Source organism: Musca domestica, unplaced genomic scaffold, assembly GCF_030504385.1.
Source record: "Musca domestica strain aabys unplaced genomic scaffold, Musca_domestica.polishedcontigs.V.1.1 14, whole genome shotgun sequence".
Lineage (NCBI taxonomy): Eukaryota > Metazoa > Arthropoda > Insecta > Diptera > Muscidae > Musca > Musca domestica.
The window spans coordinates 14916214-14936598 of record NW_026712192.1 but is presented as its reverse complement, the minus strand read 5'-3'; the positions used below and the strand labels follow the sequence as shown (position 1 = coordinate 14936598).

General features: G+C 34.9%; 3 protein-coding genes across 4 annotated transcripts; all 3 read left to right on the top strand.

Moving 5' to 3' along the window:
• The first annotated feature begins 686 nt into the window (after positions 1-686).
• LOC105261698 (uncharacterized) lies at positions 687-2954 on the top strand. 2 transcript variants are annotated; one of them, XM_059119036.1, is made up of 4 exons: positions 687-1054; positions 1139-1240; positions 1308-1454; positions 1521-2954. In XM_059119036.1, exons 3-4 carry the CDS (start codon positions 1332-1334, stop codon positions 2712-2714), a joined length of 1317 nt encoding a protein of 438 aa, XP_058975019.1. In that variant the 5' UTR covers positions 687-1054; positions 1139-1240; positions 1308-1331; the 3' UTR covers positions 2715-2954. The 2 variants fall into 2 exon arrangements, with proteins under 2 accessions (XP_058975019.1, XP_011291645.2); XM_011293343.3 differs by having other exon boundaries at positions 687-1240.
• Positions 2955-4972: 2018 nt separating this feature from the next.
• LOC101897385 (putative uncharacterized protein DDB_G0282133) lies at positions 4973-14524 on the top strand. Its single transcript, XM_059119226.1, has 3 exons — positions 4973-5111; positions 11355-11495; positions 11561-14524. Exons 2-3 carry the CDS (start codon positions 11370-11372, stop codon positions 14168-14170), a joined length of 2736 nt encoding a protein of 911 aa, XP_058975209.1. The 5' UTR covers positions 4973-5111; positions 11355-11369; the 3' UTR covers positions 14171-14524.
• A 1944-nt stretch (positions 14525-16468) lies between these two features.
• Positions 16469-20140, top strand: LOC131801117 (putative uncharacterized protein DDB_G0282133). Its single transcript, XM_059119225.1, has 2 exons — positions 16469-17088; positions 17154-20140. The coding sequence occupies exons 1-2, from the start codon at positions 17086-17088 to the stop codon at positions 19761-19763; spliced, it is 2613 nt and encodes an 870-aa protein (XP_058975208.1). The 5' UTR covers positions 16469-17085; the 3' UTR covers positions 19764-20140.
• The last annotated feature ends 245 nt before the right edge of the window (positions 20141-20385 follow it).

The window sequence follows — 20385 nt, the reverse complement described above, 5'->3', positions numbered from 1 at the left end:
TCCAGCATGACTAACAAATACCAATTTTTAAACAAATCCGTTGAAAATGTGGCGCTAATCATCAAAATACGGAATATCGGGAGGTATGGGGGCTATACCAAAACGTAGACTGATATATCAATACCAAATATCCTAGACGCAATACAAAGTGTTCTGCCAAATTTTGCACCTCTACCCCAAATAATGTGGGCTATATCGTGATTTCAACAGACAGACGGCCATCTTTAAATCGACTTAGAATTTTATGCTGATTATGAAAATAATATACTTTATAGGGTCTACGACGAATATTTAGGGATGTTACGAACGGAATGACTTTATGTTGGGAACATAGAAAATCGTGAACCGATATACCTAATTTTCAATGTCAATCATCCTAGATGCAATACTTCAAAAATCTAATATTTCTGCATCTTCATTTCAACTGAACTTAATCGTTTAATTGACTAAGAATTCTATGCTGATATCCCCATCTTAGACGGTTTAATAAAGATTTTTGTATTTATATAAAAAAATTTTAACTTTTTGGAAACATTTTCCGAACAATTTTGGTAGACAATTTTTTCACAGTGGCAACCGTGATTATATATGTGAATTGAGAGAAGGACATGGAGCGCCTTTATATTCGGTGGAATTCTTAGATTTTATGTTTATATTGATAAGTTTGTTATTTCTACAAAAGGGAGTAATAAATAAAATAAATATACTCCAAAAATTATTAATTTTAAGACCTATCTTCAATCAGATTTATCCGAGGCCTGTTGAACTAGTCTTTATTCCAAATGTGCCCGCTTTGATATTGATCACAGAAGACTTGTAACTCTGGATGAACCATTGTATGGGAATTATGCACAACAAATCCTGAACCGATTGTAATTACGTTTCATAGACCCTCTATCTTAAATAGGACAAGATTAAGATATCCTCCCTTTTACGTAAAGGGTTTAAAATTCCTATTTGAAAATACAAAAAAATCCCGCACTTATTGAATTATGCCTCACTTAAAGAGGCGTTAGTGTGTAGTGTTTTAAGACTTTCATCGAACTCGACATTGGTGGGTGGAATGGAATTAAACATTATGTCCCTTTTAAATCCATATCTGCACTTGTATTCACTAATCCCAATTGGAATTTTTAAGCGATTAGAAAACAAAATCAGGTGTCTGGTAAAACCCAGTTAATATTACGTGTGTGTGTGTTTTCCCTTAAAAAGGCAGTTGGAAAATCCTCATAAGCAACAGGTAATATTTAGAGTTCCATCATTCTGTTTAGCATTTAAAACGCAATACTAAAACTCCACTAAACTAGTCTCTAAATTAATACCAACGAAAAATGACGCAAGCCCGACACTGCCGCCTATGTTTCGAAGCCTGTAGTGTGTACTACACATTGTTGGATCCAAAAGGAAATAACAATAAGAAATTTCAAATTCTACAAAACTATTTCGAGGAAAAGGTAAAGTTTAATGGAATTTATCCTGAGGGTCAGGATATTGATTGATACCCTTTTGTTTATTTTCAGTTCTTAAACGCCGAACGAAGACGAAATTTAACAGTTGTCTGTTTAAACTGCTGGCAGCCGGTTTGTGATTTTAATAAATTCAAGGAATCCTTACTTTTATTAGATGCAACATTCGATGAAGCCCAAACAATTAAATTACTTAAAAAAGAAGAAAAACTTCCCGATGATTTAAAATTACATATCAAAAAAGAGCCAGATGAAAATCATCCACCTAATGATCAACAAAAACCCCAAGTTGTGGATGAAAATTCGAATAACGAGTATTCCAAAGAATCTCTTATCACCAAATTGACTTCTGTTCCATTATACGAAGAAGATTCTAGTCTATTGGATGAGAGTTTAGAAGATTTTGAAATTTCCCTTTCCGATGCCAAGAAAGAACCAAATGAAAACCAAAGTGGAAAGGACCTTAACAATTCCAAGGCAATGAAATCGAAACAAACTGCAAAATCAAAGGAAAGTAATGTTGCCAACAATATTTCCATGCAGTCATTGGATCTTGATGAAAGCTTAGAGGATTTCGAATTTTCCTTTTGCAATGATGCTCCAGTGAAAGTGGAAAAAATTGATAACGATGACAAGAAAAATGTGGCTCTCCAAATGATTTCAATCCCAGCAGAGAAAGAAAATCTAAAACTTTTAGAAGATAGTCTAGAGGATTTTAATATTTCCCTTTGTGATGTTAAAAATGAAGCCAATGAAAATCAGCCACCCAATCTCCATCTTGACACCCCGCAGACTGAAACTAAATCAGTTGCAAAAAACTCCACAGATCACAAAACGCCTTCCGGTCCTCAAACATTGAGTCAAAATCCAAATGAAATGAATCAAAGTGTGGATGATTTTGACATATCTTTTACAGAGCTAGAATCAATAGACATACAATTTAGTTCCGATGACGATGCATCTCTGCCAGATTCAGTTGACACGGCAAGATCTGAATCACAAATGAAATATGATGATAACATTTCTGAAAGACTCAAAGTTAGACATAATTGGGATAAATGTCATTTGGAAGCATTGAGACAACGATTAGAAGAGGCTGACGATGACGATAAACCATCATTGAGGATTGAAATCGAAAAAGTAATGGACGCTATTAGAGAAAGAAGACGAAGACATCGAAAGAACAATCGCCGAAATCGTACATTAAAACGATTGAAGGAAAAGAAACGTCGTAGACACTACGACTAGAGTACTTCACAGAATAATTGTACAAAAATACTAATTTATGTAAATATTTTAATAAATAAACCGTGCCATGAAATAAACTATAAAAATTACATCGCTTTAATATTACATATTTGACAAGTAGAAAAAATCTGCACCAAAGTCTTATAGTGTCAAATAAACCTTTAAACCGCGCAAAAATTGTTTATATTCCTAGAGTTATGCCAAATTTGTATAATTATTGACCATTAACATCGAAATATGTATTTAATATGTATTTAATTAAATTTATATAAAATTGTCCAATAAAAATGATTATTTTTTTTTATTTATTTAAATATATAATTTTTGGGAGATAGTATTTTCGTTTAGATACAAAAGTGATAGTACATATGACACTAATTTCTATTAACACCATTTTAAACCCAGTAAGGAAACGTCAAAAGTCGGGCGGGCCGACTATACGCTACCCTACACCACTATACATATTCAGTAAAGCTCCCGTAACAAAAGAATTTATTTGATGTAGATCATACCACCTATCAACATTTGGCTTTAGAGCAGTTATAGTTTGGTTTCAGAGGGAACTAATATATGAGAGGCATAACCAATTCTGAATCGATTTTCACTAAATTTGACAGAGACATTTTAATATTTTATACAAAATAACATTGCTATAGAGTGTATGATATTACTTCGAGAAGGATTATATTAAAACAAGTAAAAAGCAGTAAGTTCGGGCCGGGCCGAACTTTGAATACTCTCCACCATTTTGTATGAATTTGGAAATTTTCAAAAAATAACATTCGCCAAAAATTCTGTTAAAATCTTAAAAATGCCGAATGTAGTCGTTATATTGGGGTCTATACGAAGGACCTGCATAGGCAACTTTTGTCCTAAGACATTACAATATTGAAATACGAAACTTGAAAAAAATTCGTGAATAATGTAGCTAAATTCATCAAAATACCGAATATAGGGTGATACTGATATATGGGGCTTGTAAAAAGGCCTAGACCTGCATAGACAATTTTCTGTCATAGACTGTAGTTCCCATTACGAAGGAAAGCCTTATGTGGATCATCAACATACCGAATATCGAGGGTATCGTTGTAAGGGGGCGATACGATATCGTGGATTATATAAAAAATTCGCTTCCAGAGGGTGGAGTTTAAAAAAGAACTCCTTGTTTGGATTTTCAGACAAGTCCATTGGAAAATGTGGCTAAATTAATAACAACAAAATACCGAATATCGGGGGTACCGTTGTATGGGGGCTATACGATATCGTGGACCGATATATCGGAGACGAGTTCCACAAAATGGAAACGTACGTCCGTAAATTCTATCCATTTGGGCTGATACTAGGCATTATTTGCACAATAAACCTGAGATAGGATTAAAGATATTTTTCTCAATTTTCTCCAAATTTGATTTACTTGCTTCTAGACTGAATTCGGTCGGATGTACCAAAGTACAGGTCATTTGGACCTATATTAGCCATTTGGTGCACAATTAACCCAAAATTGCCATATCTAAATCTGTAGGGTTCGTCCTTGGGCCAAACAAATATTGTTTAGATATTTCATCTCAATCGGATAATACATGCGAGCTGAATTTTGTTCACAAGAATACATTAAAGGGCGGATAAAGGGACTGACATGTATATATCGACTCAGAAAGTGATTCTATGAACATCCTCAAAACTAGCTATGGATCTATCTCTCTTCCTTCTCTATGTTCTCTATGTTACCACTATGTGGTATAGGGTATATACAGTGTTTAGTGCTGTCATTTATTTGTTAAAACTGGTACAATTGTCACTAATGTCATGTATATTTAATAACTCACAAAAATACCAAATTATACAAAAATGTATAGGAATTTTTCGTTTGGATATTAGATGCTTACCAGAACGTAAAGTCATATACCACTATTTTTATTTAAAATTGCATAACTAATGTTTTGTTAATTTCTAAAAAAAAAATATTTTTTTGTTTGCCATTCAATGTTTTAAAATTCGGCAAAAGGGCTGTAAAATGGAGCAAATTTAAAATGTTAACGCTATAATAAAATGTGTAAACTATTCCTTAGATGGAATAATTTTGATTTTTAATGTCCTATTTTTGCTGTGCGACTACCTGTTTAATCTGCATTCAACACAGCATTGCCCATGGCACAAGAATTTTCTTGCATCATGGCATTGCCAGACACAACAAAATATCTTTATTTTCCTTCTCTCGCTCTCTCTCTTTCTATGACAAATGACATTTGTGTATTTTTGTTGTTGTTGAGAATGCAAGGGAAATTGAGATTTTTTTGTTATTTTGATTTTGAAGTTGGTGGAGTACGTTCGCGGCGGTTGATGTAAACAAAACAATCAAAACGGCTGCAATTGAATTTGGAGCCCCAATACTAAAAAGTAATATTTAAATAAATTGTGAAATAAAATAAGAATAATAAATGAAAGAAAATACAAATAAATTTAGTTTTTAAAGGACTAAAAAATAAAACGCTTAAATTTAAATGTGTATAAAACTGATCCATGTGGTAAAAACTGAAACTGATCCAGGGAAAATAGTGCAGAAGGATGATAATGTGTATCGTCACGATAAATATTTGTGCAGCAACATACAAGCCAATCAATTTGTCCAAAATGCGGTTTGGTAGCGTTTTTCAAAATATCCTAACATACAGGCATGTCACGGTACGGTACGAAAGTGAATTCGTAGTTCACCAAATCGTATGAAATCTGAAGAAGCTAGAACAAAAATGAACTATTTTGAATTACGAAATTAAAACCACTTCGATACGAGTTTGTGACATGCCTGATAATCAAAGAATCCCAGAAATTAGTTTGCATCAAATAATACATTTAAAGTTGGAATTTTTAGCATGAATCACTCTTGATTTGTTTTATAATGATCGCCGGATAATATGCATCCGTTTTGCTTTATCAGCAGTTTTTTGCTAGATTCTTAAGAAATGCAATTCTTGAAAATTCTTGAATAAAAATGGAACAGCTCTAGTTTAGTGAAAACCCTTCGAATTTTTCGAAATTTTTTTCAGAGGTAGGTATTTTTACCCTGATTCCGGGAAACAATTTTTTTCTTGGGGGCTACTTACAAAAAGTGCCAAATTTGCAAAACGTTTTTATTAAAAACGCAATTTTAATGAACTGGTTAGAATCGGGTTATGCGGATGGAAAGACCAATATCGCTGGACTCAGTAAAGGTATTAGCACAGATTGTAGCATTTTGGAAAGATAAGAGTGTCAGCTATATCTTGGCATCAATTTTCCATAATGGACCCTTTTTTGACTTTTTGGGGTTTTATAAAAAATCCGGGTCCAAAAAATCGATAATTTGACTATAACTTCCGAACCGTGACCACTTACCCCATCATGTGGTCACTTGTTGGATAGGTATAGGAAATACCAATCCAATCATATGATAGGACTATTGGAACCGCCTCCTGAATAATGCTAGAAAATTGGTATTTTTATACCAGTACTTTTTGAAAAACCCCCAAAAATTCAAAAATGGATCCATTATGGAATATTAAAAGCTGCAAACTTATTGTAGCCTAACAAAATTCCTTTCCAAAATGGTGCCATATGTATTGATATCTCTTGTAGTTCCGAAGATATTAGTGTTGTAAATCATGACATTGAGATTTTCTAACCTTTATAGCTTTGTACCGAATATATTGACTTTAAAGTCGAGTTTCCGATACTTAAAAAAGTTATAAAAAATTAGAGAAACTATGGATCGCGTAGCCGATGTTTGATATACCCTAGAGGAGAAAATCTCAAGCCCCGGCCGAAGACCGGCTACTTACAAAAATTACAAAGTTTAGAAAAACTATAGATTGCGTAGCCGGTGTGAGACATATCCCAGAGAAGAAAATCTGAAGTCCCGGCCGAAGTGGATAAAAGCCGAATTTTGTATCCGAACTTGCAGGTCGAATAACCGCGTAACCGGGTATTTTCCCATAAAAAATTACTTTGACGTTATCAGGGTACGAAGTCCTACACGTGGTAAAAATTGCAGATCAATCCGAGCATACTCAACTTAAGAATTACATCCGATTTTTCTGTCGAAAACTTTTTCAACACATTCATATGAAACCAATATCAAAGTTCAGAATTAAAGCTCTGTAATTTCCCGCATTACCAACGGAAGTACAACAATAGTACGCATTTCCAAAATCAGCTCCTTCTCTAAACCACAGACACTAATAGTTGCATCCATATCAAATTCCAGGATACCAGCTTTATCCTTCACCCAATTCTAAATTTAGTGCCATATAGTACTTGTCGAACAATTATAGTATTCAATTGCAAGACTGTTCCATGTCTCAATCCTAGACATATCCAAAATATAAAAATCTCACTTTTTTAGCTTTATCCCTTCATCCAAAATAAAATTTAGTACCGTTTAGAGCAAATATAGGACGGATCTCCAAACCACCGCCAAATCTCAAACACATATACCACCAGTAATCTAAATATCTAATTTCAAAATTTCATCTCTGTTCCTTCAGCCAATACCAAATATAGTATCATTCAGTACTTTTCGTAAATTTTAGCCCGAGTCATGAAAAAGGATTTGCGGGTAAAATATCCGGGTCTGCCTCTCTAGATACTTTTCCAGAATTGGGGTACAAATGTCTACCTATGGAAATATTAAAAAACAAGTAAGCAAAGGCTACAGTCGAGCGGGGCCGACCGTTGAATACCCTACAACACTATAATAAACGATACAGTTTACATAGGCGAGATACTCGATAGAATTGCACAAGATATTGTGACAAATAATAAAAGAAAACCATCAGGTTTCGTTCTCTAATTTTCGAATAATAGCAACTTAAACTAATTTGATCATTTCCAATTTATTGGTAGATGTTGCACTTAAATGGTCTTCCTAGACCTGGAACCAATATTTCTTAAAGACCTATAATATCTCAGAAGTGGCAAAAGATTAACATTTATTATTGGGTTTCGACTGAAACGAACCTATATGAGATACAGACATTTGACTATATTCATCAACGAAATCAGCGTTAACGAAATAGTCAGAAGTGCGTCTTTCCTGTATTTGTGAATTCTCCAAAAAGTCACTGGAATGGACATTTTCGTATTTTGTCTACATAAGTTGGCAAACTATTTCACACATTGATTATTTTTGGATGGCCATCCAAAACTGCTTGGCTTTTACAATGTCCAGTAACCCCCATTCAAATGTGCGTGAGGATCGGGCGTTAATTACGACCTGCTGACAATTTTGCAGTTTTTTGGTCCATTTCAACCCCTAAATATGTGGCGATCATTTCCAAAAAGAGTAAGCTTCTATTCTGACCCTCATCTTATCCCCATGCAAAATTTCGTAAGGATCGGGCCATAAATGCGATCTGTATATGATATCCTGATATCCTAACTACTTAGTTTTGTTAGCTGTAGAAATATTACCAAATGTTTAATTCAAAATGAAAATATGCAAAAATATGACAAAATTGAAAAAATATGAGAAAATGTTACCAAATCAATATTTTCATTTTTAGAGAGACATTTTTATGCGATTTTTTAGACGTTTTTTCTTTCCTGCCAAGAGGCCATTCTGAATTAATGAGAACTGTCGAAATCAGTTCAGCCGTTCTCGACATATAAAGGATCTTTCAAGCATATCCTCTTTGATAGACATATATATTGCACATATTTAGCTATAGATCCGATTTGTTGGATGTTAACATCAATGTAAATATCAGAAGTAACCTTGTCATGGCTTGGGCTTCTTGCCCGCCCTAAACTCTAGCTACATGCGAAATTCCGCGTCTATTGGTCTATAATTGCGACCTGGACAGACAAATTAACATGGACAGACGGACAGACGGACGGACGGACATACATAGCTAGATCGACTCAGCTCGGCGAGCTAGGAAGATCCATATATACTTTCCTATATGGGAAACCAATATTTCGAGGTGTTACATAAATTCTGGCCCAATCAAACTTATAATACCCCAACACATAGTGTTGTAGGGTATAATGAGAGTTCTTACTAGATTTTTTCATTGTGACCAGCAGATAGGTAACATAGTTCATTTTAAAGAACTTCATAGGATCGTAATCTGAGATAGGTTTAAGCATGTCCTTCCATCATTCCGTCCGTCTAAATATTTTTGTAAACAAAGTACATGCGGTAAACGGTCCAAATGAAGATATAGCTTCCATTTCACTTTAATTGTGCACCAAATGTGTAAAATTAGAAGAAAAGGGTGGCGTTTTGAACACATGAACTTAGCATGAAAGTAAATATATCAAATATAGGGGAAGGCGATTAGGGTAAATACACTGCTTCCATATGAAGATTCCAGCCGATTTCAAATTTAAACCGCTCTAAAGCCAAAACATGCAATCAAAATGTTTGTTTATTACAGGCTGATCTACTAAGTAGGAAAGCCAGTATAGGCAGTCGATAAAACGTTTTTCGTCTTTACGATATGTAAAGAATTTCCTGAATCTACCTCAAAAATATTTAGAAACAATACTCCTAATACTTAAATCAACTTTAGCAAAATACCTGTAATCATTAACGGACTTTCAAACCATGCCAAACTAATGTAGAGACTTAGGTGGTGAACAAGCATATTTATGCAATACATGGGAAAACATCCGATTGCATATTTATTCCTTTATATATTTATAATTTGTGTAAATAATAAACATTTCTAGATTAAGTATCACAAATATTTATCAAAGGAGGATTGAGAACATTAATTATAGTCAGAAGGATGTTAAAATACTGCACCCAAAAACGGCATTTAAGATACATTTGGGAGTCAGTTATGCAGATAAATTCCCTACTAAGTGGCGTTTCCTACAATTGGATTGTATTGTATTAAAAACAAAAAATATCCAAATTGAATGAGGGAATTATTCTACATTATTTGTTTACGTTACCACAGACTGTAGACATTAAAGTTACGCTTTGTTTATTTGTTTCTCATATTCATTGTTTATATTCCAAAAAGTGCATACTTTGCATTTTCTTGTTTTAAAATGAACTACTTTTGTTAAATCCAATAAAAGAGCTATGATGAGGGAAATGTTTTGTCCTTAAGTTTATGTGTAATGAGACACTTATTCACCAAAAAAAAAAAAAGTCGTCAAAAAAGAGTGGGTATACAGGGTGAGATGAAAAATCTGCAACCAACTTCAGACTGCTGTCATTTCTAAGACAGACAGCTGTTAAAATTATTCCAGTGACATCTCATTATATTGTTTACAAGCTACAAAAGCATTTTGGTGAGAATTTTCCAGAAAAAAAGTTGTTCGTGATGGAATTCAAGCGTTATAGTGTGATTTCTTTATATTTGGCTGGAAAACCACAAGTGGCTATCGTTAGAGCACTCCTGCATTTAAATACGAATAAATCTTTTGTTTCTCGTACAATCGCTCGTCACCGTGATACTGGTAGCGTAGCCCGACGTCAAGGACGTAAAAAACAACAACATCATCAGAAATGGTTCGAAAAGTAATCAAGCGACTTGATCGAAACCCGCGTCGAAGAGGCCGAAAATGGGCCATGAGCTGAACATATCTCAATATTCCATTCCGCAAATATTGAAAAATGGCCTCGAGGTAAAACCATTGAAATTCCAAAAAGTGCAAGAACTTTCACGGCAATAGAAAGGAAATAGACTCAAAAGTGCTAAAGAGTTGCTTCGTTTGGCCGAAAGTGGGGAATTCCTGAAATTGGTTTTCTCCGATGAGAAAAGATTCATTGTCCAGCAGTTTATAAATAATCAAAATAATCGTGTTTACTTGCCAAAGAGGTCAGCTGAAAATGTGCACCTTCGGTTGACCAGCAGAACTGAAGCGCCGGACATGGTGATGGTGTGAGACGCCATAACAGCCGATGGTCGCTCTCCGCTCGTATTAATTGACCGTGGCATCAGAATTAATGGCAAACATTATCGCAAAAATATTCTGGTAGGTGTATTAGAGCCTTGGGCACGCAAAGATTTTGGCCGTAGGCCTTGGACATTCCAACAGGACGCGCCACCCAAGAATGGTTACATAATGAGGTTCTTCGCTTCATTTTCAGCGCACAATGGCCACCAAAATATTCGGATACCAATTCGTTGGACTATTATGTCTGGAGTATTTTGGAAAGCAAGGTTGGTACTAAAAAATACCAAAGTGTCGATCACCTCAAGCAAGCGCTTCGCCGGAAATGGGCCAAAATACCGCAGAGCAACATTCGGGCAGCGTGCGACGGTTCCATTGGCCGTTTGAAGGCCATAATTCGCGGCAAAAGGTGACCAATTCGAACAAATCTAAACTTATTCTAAAATTTGATGATATTTCTGACATTTGCTTTCATTCAATAAAATTTCAAAAAAAAAAAAAAAATGTAAAAATTATGGCGTTTGACTTTGTTGCAGGTTTTTTTATATCTCCCTGTAGTAAAGTATTACAATATTTCGAGAAAATATTCAGATACGAATATAGGCAAAAGCAAATCTTCGGTGTCGCTGAAAAAATTCAGCTTCTTATCACCTTAAAATTTTACCTAATCTTACCAATTTAAAATAAATAATTGTGAAATGTACACAAATTAATTTTCAAATATTAATAAGTTTAAAATTGATTTCTTTACAGGTTACATTTAAAATCATGGCAACATCCACTATGAAGTGTCAGTTGTGCATTAAGGATTGTACAAAATATGAGAAATTATATACCAATGGCTCGGAACCAACCCGACTGTTCAATATTGTTGTAAATTTCTTTCATCCAATGGTAAAGAAACAAATTTCATTATTTTTAATTTACATAATTTAATTTTATTCTAAACATTTTTATAGTTTCTACAATTAAGACGTGGATTCAATGATTCCGTCGTGTGTGCGGACTGTTGGAATATAATATATCATTTTCACAAGTTCCAAAATTACATAATATCCTGCCAACAGCGACTTATGCAATATGAACAAGAATTACGAAAGAATGATGCGAATAAAAATCATTTGAAAAGAGTCGGCAATATTTCTGAGGAAATCAGGTGTAAGAGGAAAAGTATTGAACTGATCAATGGATTAGTGAATAATAAAAATATATCAATTGATTTGTGTGAAGAGGATAATAACACAAATATAATTTCCCATAATCAGCCTATGCCGCAAGCCAATGCTTATCTTCCTGCTCCCGAAAATGGCCAAAACATTCCGATTTGCAGTGATAATTCTCCACACAACAGCAGCACAAATACATCTCCAGATATTTTAAATAATAATAAAGCCGTAGAGCGGGCAAATGTTTTCACCCATCAAATTCCTCCAGAAAGTAATAGACAATCCAGCTCATTTAATACGAATTCCATTTGCGGCCCACTTTCAACAAATCAGAATGAAACAAATCACACTATATGCAACAGCAATACTTACCACGATAACTTCTCTAATCTTAACACTGGAGAAAGCAACGCTTTTGGCTCATGCGTTTCTGTTGCTCAAAATCCTATTAATGCCAATGTCATAGAAAATTCGGTCGTGCCTGTTATTTCAAGTACTTATTCCCTTACAACAAGTTATAGCGCAAGTATACCACCAAACGAACTCAATTCAACGAATGAGACATTCCAAAAAGTTATTCCTTATAATAATGAGGTCAGTGGCGTAAGTTCCAATCAAACTTACAACTCTATTACAAATCCACATATAACCTGTGACAACCAAAATGCGAGCACTTGTGAGGAACCAAACTCAAGGGATCATAGCATTACCAACATACTTTGTCCAAGTTATAATAATACTTCTAACAATGAAATGTCTGCTAATGTTACTGATGGCTCCACCACAAACACAATTCAAATGCCGGAGTTTCTTAACCACCCGCCCAACGACGTCATCGATAATAATAACCCATCTATTGCTAGTAGTTCTGAATCAAACAATTCACCTGTATCGACATTTGGCGATCTCAGCACGCCTGAGGACATTTCTTCAGATATGGAATTTATGAACGAAGGCATTCCAAGTAATGCGGCAGGCCACATTGCAGATAACATTGGAAGCTTTGGGCCATCTGAAGATGTTATATCGATCTTGTCCGATGACTCCGACGATGAATGTGAAGAGCCCATAGGTATATTAATTGGTGGCGATTTTAGCGAGGATGATGGTGTATCCAATGAAAAGTCGCCGGATGCCGTTGATTTAAGTAATGAGCAAAGTGTATCCTCATCCTCGACAGCTTATGAAACCAACGTTGGGGATATACCTACACCATTTGGGCCGAACGAGATGTCCACATATGCAAAATGCCCTATGGGAAAAACGAATGGGAACCAGGAATTTCACCATGAATTTTATACGAATTCACCCAACAACATTGACATACAACTCAATTCCAATGCATATCGGCAACATCTCGACTACATGGTAACAGAAACTGACTCATGTGGCAATGTAACACATCTGGCATGTTCTATTTGTCACGATAGATTCCCCGACGAATGTCATTTGAAACATCATTTCATTCGCAAACATTTTTTAAAGTCACACTTAGTACAAAAGTCACTTAATAACGGAAGATTATCTCAAGAATTGGATGAATTTATTGCCCGCTATTATCCTACCATAAGATGTCCCGTTTGCAAGTCGCAACATAAAAACTTTTCATCATTTGAGAATCATTTTCATTTACAACATCCCCAGGCCAAGGAAGGTATCTACATTTCATGCTGTGAAGAAAAAATTCCCGATCGTGTAAGTTTGCTACAGCACATTTGTTGGCATTTGGATCCTGGTTACTTCACCTGCGATCTGTGTCAAGTTTGCTATCCCACCGTTCAGGCCCTGACAGATCATTTCAAACTGGATCATCCCTATCAGTATGTCGACTTGATAGATGGATTACATCAAAAGAAACCTGATGTACGAATAACATATGAAGAAATAGATGATTTTATCAATCAAAATTTGACACATGTCCAGTGTGGTATGTGCAATGGCCACCTATCCACATTCCATGACCTTAAAGAACATTATAAATGTGCCCATCCCAAAAGTTTTTATCGCATTATCTGTTGTGGCCGTAAATGGAAAGGACGTTATGATATCGAAGAACACATTATATATCATAAAACCCCCGAAGCATTTTGCTGCGCGGAATGTAAGAAAACATTTTTCTGCCGTTACAATCTACACAAACATGTGCGCAAAGGTCACAAACAGCCAGGCCTAGTACGGTGGGAGAAAGAAAAAAAGATGGATGAGAACATATCTGGATATATGGAGAATTTAAGGTGTCCCATATGCCATGGCATATTTAATTCATTTGGATTATTAAAGATGCATTACTCCGAAGAACATCGCGGCCTGAAATTCAATGTTTTTTGTTGTAACAAAAGTTTTGAGCATCGCCAAAGTTTTTTGAAACACCTGAGTAGTAATCATATGCCTTATAATTTATAGTTTATTAATGTTAAGATAATGGATTGTATATAGCGTGCCTTATATAGAATCAGAATCGTTCTGATAATAAGCCCTTGATATAATTTTACCCCATTCAAAGTAAGCAATATATCATAAATATCCTAAGTCCAAAATTATATATAATTAAATATTATGCTTTGTTAAATATTTGAAAAAAAGGAAATCCGCTCAATCTGAGTAAAATACTATTTTTCTCTTTATATGATTTAGAATTTAGACTTAGCCTTTAAGTGATTATACAGATTTTCTGTAATGCTGTTATTTTAAGAGCATTTTTAAAGTGCCATCATACATTTGTTATTGAAATCTAAAATCAAATATGAAAAAATACATATTTTTTAGGTAAGTAAACAAACACTTTTCTTGAGTTTTATTATGCAGCACATAAGTACAACAGATTGGAAATACACTTTATTGTAGTAGTACTTGTATTTAGGTGTCAGTTTTAGAAAAGGTTTGTTTACCCCATGCTGTGCCACAATTGTCCTGTTATATTATGATCCTTGTCAATATTGACGTAGTATTATAAGAATTCAACGAATACTTCCCAATGGAAAGCATAAAACTGCAGTGGTCTCTAAGAAAATATCAAAAATTTTTAAATATGAGGCTCAAATTGTGAGACGACTCGTTAAAACTGCGCAGGATATTTCTTGAAAACTACCTGAAGAGTTTTGAATATTCTTCTTATTTGCCTTTTTTATTAGTAGACGTGCTGCTTTTAAAATGCGGTCTGATAAAAAATATTTGTAGAGACTTGGTTGTCCTCACGTCTTGTTTGAGTACGTGTGTGGTGTGCATATGTAGTAGATACATCTAAGGGTTGGATAAGACTATTTGTTGTTTTCCACATAGGCATAGAAATATATTTGTTACAAATTTGATTAAGAGAATGTAGTTTTTCCTTTTTTTGTGTTTGGACTAAAATTTCCAATTAGGTACCTAGCCATGGTGCAGCAATAAAACATCGACTACATCTACCTGTCGATTGCAGGGTTTTAAGGTACTTATTCAAATTACTTGATAAGACATTTGGGTGAGTTTTAGGCGTTGGGAAAATCCAATAGTAAAAAATAAGTGTGAACGGTAAACATCTACTATACATTACGCAATGTTGTGGAAAGTAATATTATGTATTTGATTGTAACACAAACAAGACTAAACCGTACCATAGATACAGGGTGAGATGAAGAATCTGCAAACAACTTTAGACTGCTGTCATTTCTAAGCCACTCGTTCGACAGCTTTTAAAATTATTCCAGTAACAGCTGATTATATTGTTTACAAGCGTACAAAAGCATTTTGGTGAGAATTTCCCAGAAAAACAAATTATTCGTGATGGAATTGCAGCGTGATAGTGTGTTTTCTTTATATTTGGATGGAAAACCACAAGTGGCTATCGTTAGAGCACTGCAACATTTAAATGTGAATAAATTTTTATTTGTCTCGTACCATCGCTCGTTACCGTGATATTGGTAGCGTAGGCCTACGTCAAGGAAGTGGACGGAAGAAAACAGCAACAGAAATGGTTCGAAAAGCAAAGAAGCGACTTGATTGAACCCGCGTCGTAGTGGCCGTGTCTCGTGAGCTGAACATATCGCAATATTCCATTCGGCAAATATTGAAAAATGAGCTCGAGGTAAAGCCATCGAAATTCCAAAAAGTGCAAGAACCGCGACCGCACCGCAACAGAAAGAACAAGTAAAAAAACATTAAGTTCGACCGGGCCAAACTTTTAATACCCTCCACCTTAGGGTAAAGGAAACATTAGAAGAAATGTGGCAAAAACCATTAAAATGCCGAATATCGGGAGGTACCGTTATAGGGGGGGCTATACCAAAACGTGGACCTATACATACAATGTTCCGCCACCAGAGTTAGAATCCATTACGAATTATTCACCGGAATTGTTACAAATTTGGTATTTGAAGTTCGTAATGGATACTACAGCCCATGAAAAAATTGTCTGTGCAGGTCCACGTCTTCGTATACCCCCATATTACGGTATCTCCCGAAATTTGGTGTTTTGATGACTTTAGCTACATTATTCACCTATTTTCTCTAAGTTTCGTATTTGAATATGGTAATGGCTTATGACAAAAGTTCCCATGCAGGTCCTAGCCGTCGTATAGACCATAATATATTATTTTTAACAGATTTTATTATTATTATTTTTTTTTTGAAAATTACAAAACGGTGGATGGTATTCAATGTTCGGCCCGGCCGAAATTACATTTCTCTTAGACGTTTTCTACGCAACCCGACTGTTCAATATTAGGTGTGTCTGGTTACTTTTCCAGCAGGAATTGTCCAGTAACTTCTTTCTGAGAGAGTAAGGTTGTTTTATTCTCTTTTGCAAGGAAAATGCGAAAAGTAAACAGACGGTATTCCTGCAGAAGCTTGCAACTAATCAGCTGATTTGTCAAAACAAACCAATTTGTCCCCCATAAGGAGAATTAAAACAAAGGAAGCAATACTAATTTTACAAGTTTTTTAAATAAAAATGTTGGAAATAGTCGTTTATTTTCTTATTGCATATTAACATTTACGTTTTTCACATTTTGTAAAGTTGTTCTCCAAAAACTATTAGTCTTGCTAATTCCAAAAAAATATTTTCAAATTGAAAGCACAAAAAGAAATAAATAAACAATAGAAAACATCTGATTGAATGTCGATGAATGAGAAGAAGAAGAGTTGCAAGTGATTGCAAGAAGAAATTTTTCCAGCAAGAATTTGCAAACTCTCACTGAAAGAACTGTCAAAATTTCTCTCTCCAACCGCTCTCTTTTGCAGAACTTTTGGGTTAACAGACGACTTCCAGTAACAACTTGTAACATTTGTTACAAACTTTAGGGTAACCAGACACACCTATTGTTGTAAATTTCTTTCATCCAATGGTAAAGAAACAAATTTCATTATTTTTAATTTACATAATTTAATTTTATTCTAAACATTTTTATAGTTTCTACAATTAAGACGTGGATTCAATGATTCCGTCGTGTGTGCGGACTGTTGGAATATAATATATCATTTTCACAAGTTCCAAAATTACATAATATCCTGCCAACAGCGACTTATGCAATATGAACAAGAATTACGAAAGAATGATGCGAATAAAAATCATTTGAAAAGAGTCGGCAATATTTCTGAGGAAATCAGGTGTAAGAGGAAAAGTATTGAACTGATCAATGGATTAGTGAATAATAAAAATATATCAATTGATTTGTGTGAAGAGGATAATAACACAAATATAATTTCCCATAATCAGCCTATGCCGCAAGCCAATGCTTATCTTCCTGCTCCCGAAAATGGCCAAAACATTCCGATTTGCAGTGATAATTCTCCACACAACAGCAGCACAAATACATCTCCAGATATTTTAAATAATAATAAAGCCGTAGAGCGGGCAAATGTTTTCACCCATCAAATTCCTCCAGAAAGTAATAGACAATCCAGCTCATTTAATACGAATTCCATTTGCGGCCCACTTTCAACAAATCAGAATGAAACAAATCACACTATATGCAACAGCAATACTTACCACGATAACTTCTCTAATCTTAACACTGGAGAAAGCAACGCTTTTGGCTCATGCGTTTCTGTTGCTCAAAATCCTATTAATGCCAATGTCATAGAAAATTCGGTCGTGCCTGTTATTTCAAGTACTTATTCCCTTACAACAAGTTATAGCGCAAGTATACCACCAAACGAACTCAATTCAACGAATGAGACATTCCAAAAAGTTATTCCTTATAATAATGAGGTCAGTGGCGTAAGTTCCAATCAAACTTACAACTCTATTACAAATCCACATATAACCTGTGACAACCAAAATGCGAGCACTTGTGAGGAACCAAACTCAAGGGATCATAGCATTACCAACATACTTTGTCCAAGTTATAATAATACTTCTAACAATGAAATGTCTGCTAATGTTACTGATGGCTCCACCACAAACACAATTCAAATGCCGGAGTTTCTTAACCACCCGCCCAACGACGTCATCGATAATAATAACCCATCTATTGCTAGTAGTTCTGAATCAAACAATTCACCTGTATCGACATTTGGCGATCTCAGCACGCCTGAGGACATTTCTTCAGATATGGAATTTATGAACGAAGGCATTCCAAGTAATGCGGCAGGCCACATTGCAGATAACATTGGAAGCTTTGGGCCATCTGAAGATGTTATATCGATCTTGTCCGATGACTCCGACGATGAATGTGAAGAGCCCATAGGTATATTAATTGGTGGCGATTTTAGCGAGGATGATGGTGTATCCAATGAAAAGTCGCCGGATGCCGTTGATTTAAGTAATGAGCAAAGTGTATCCTCATCCTCGACAGCTTATGAAACCAACGTTGGGGATATACCTACACCATTTGGGCCGAACGAGATGTCCACATATGCAAAATGCCCTATGGGAAAAACGAATGGGAACCAGGAATTTCACCATGAATTTTATACGAATTCACCCAACAACATTGACATACAACTCAATTCCAATGCATATCGGCAACATCTCGACTACATGGTAACAGAAACTGACTCATGTGGCAATGTAACACATCTGGCATGTTCTATTTGTCACGATAGATTCCCCGACGAATGTCATTTGAAACATCATTTCATTCGCAAACATTTTTTAAAGTCACACTTAGTACAAAAGTCACTTAATAACGGAAGATTATCTCAAGAATTGGATGAATTTATTGCCCGCTATTATCCTACCATAAGATGTCCCGTTTGCAAGTCGCAACATAAAAACTTTTCATCATTTGAGAATCATTTTCATTTACAACATCCCCAGGCCAAGGAAGGTATCTACATTTCATGCTGTGAAGAAAAAATTCCCGATCGTGTAAGTTTGCTACAGCACATTTGTTGGCATTTGGATCCTGGTTACTTCACCTGCGATCTGTGTCAAGTTTGCTATCCCACCGTTCAGGCCCTGACAGATCATTTCAAACTGGATCATCCCTATCAGTATGTCGACTTGATAGATGGATTACATCAAAAGAAACCTGATGTACGAATAACATATGAAGAAATAGATGATTTTATCAATCAAAATTTGACACATGTCCAGTGTGGTATGTGCAATGGCCACCTATCCACATTCCATGACCTTAAAGAACATTATAAATGTGCCCATCCCAAAAGTTTTTATCGCATTATCTGTTGTGGCCGTAAATGGAAAGGACGTTATGATATCGAAGAACACATTATATATCATAAAACCCCCGAAGCATTTTGCTGCGCGGAATGTAAGAAAACATTTTTCTGCCGTTACAATCTACACAAACATGTGCGCAAAGGTCACAAACAGCCAGGCCTAGTACGGTGGGAGAAAGAAAAAAAGATGGATGAGAACATATCTGGATATATGGAGAATTTAAGGTGTCCCATATGCCATGGCATATTTAATTCATTTGGATTATTAAAGATGCATTACTCCGAAGAACATCGCGGCCTGAAATTCAATGTTTTTTGTTGTAACAAAAGTTTTGAGCATCGCCAAAGTTTTTTGAAACACCTGAGTAGTAATCATATGCCTTATAATTTATAGTTTATTAATGTTAAGATAATGGATTGTATATAGCGTGCCTTATATAGAATCAGAATCGTTCTGATAATAAGCCCTTGATATAATTTTACCCCATTCAAAGTAAGCAATATATCATAAATATCCTAAGTCCAAAATTATATATAATTAAATATTATGCTTTGTTAAATATTTGAAAAAAAGGAAATCCGCTCAATCTGAGTAAAATACTATTTTTCTCTTTATATGATTTAGAATTTAGACTTAGCCTTTAAGTGATTATACAGATTTTCTGTAATGCTGTTATTTTAAGAGCATTTTTAAAGTGCCATCATACATTTGTTATTGAAATCTAAAATCAAATATGAAAAAATACATATTTTTTTAGGTAAGTAAACAAACACTTTTCTTGAGTTTTATTATGCAGCACATAAGTACAACAGATTGGAAATACACTTTATTGTAGTAGTACTTGTATTTAGGTGTCAGTTTTAGAAAAGGTTTGTTTACCCCATGCTGTGCCACAATTGTCCTGTTATATTATGATCCTTGTCAATATTGACGTAGTATTATAAGAATTCAACGAATACTTCCCAATGGAAAGCATAAAACTGCAGTGGTCTCTAAGAAAATATCAAAAATTTTT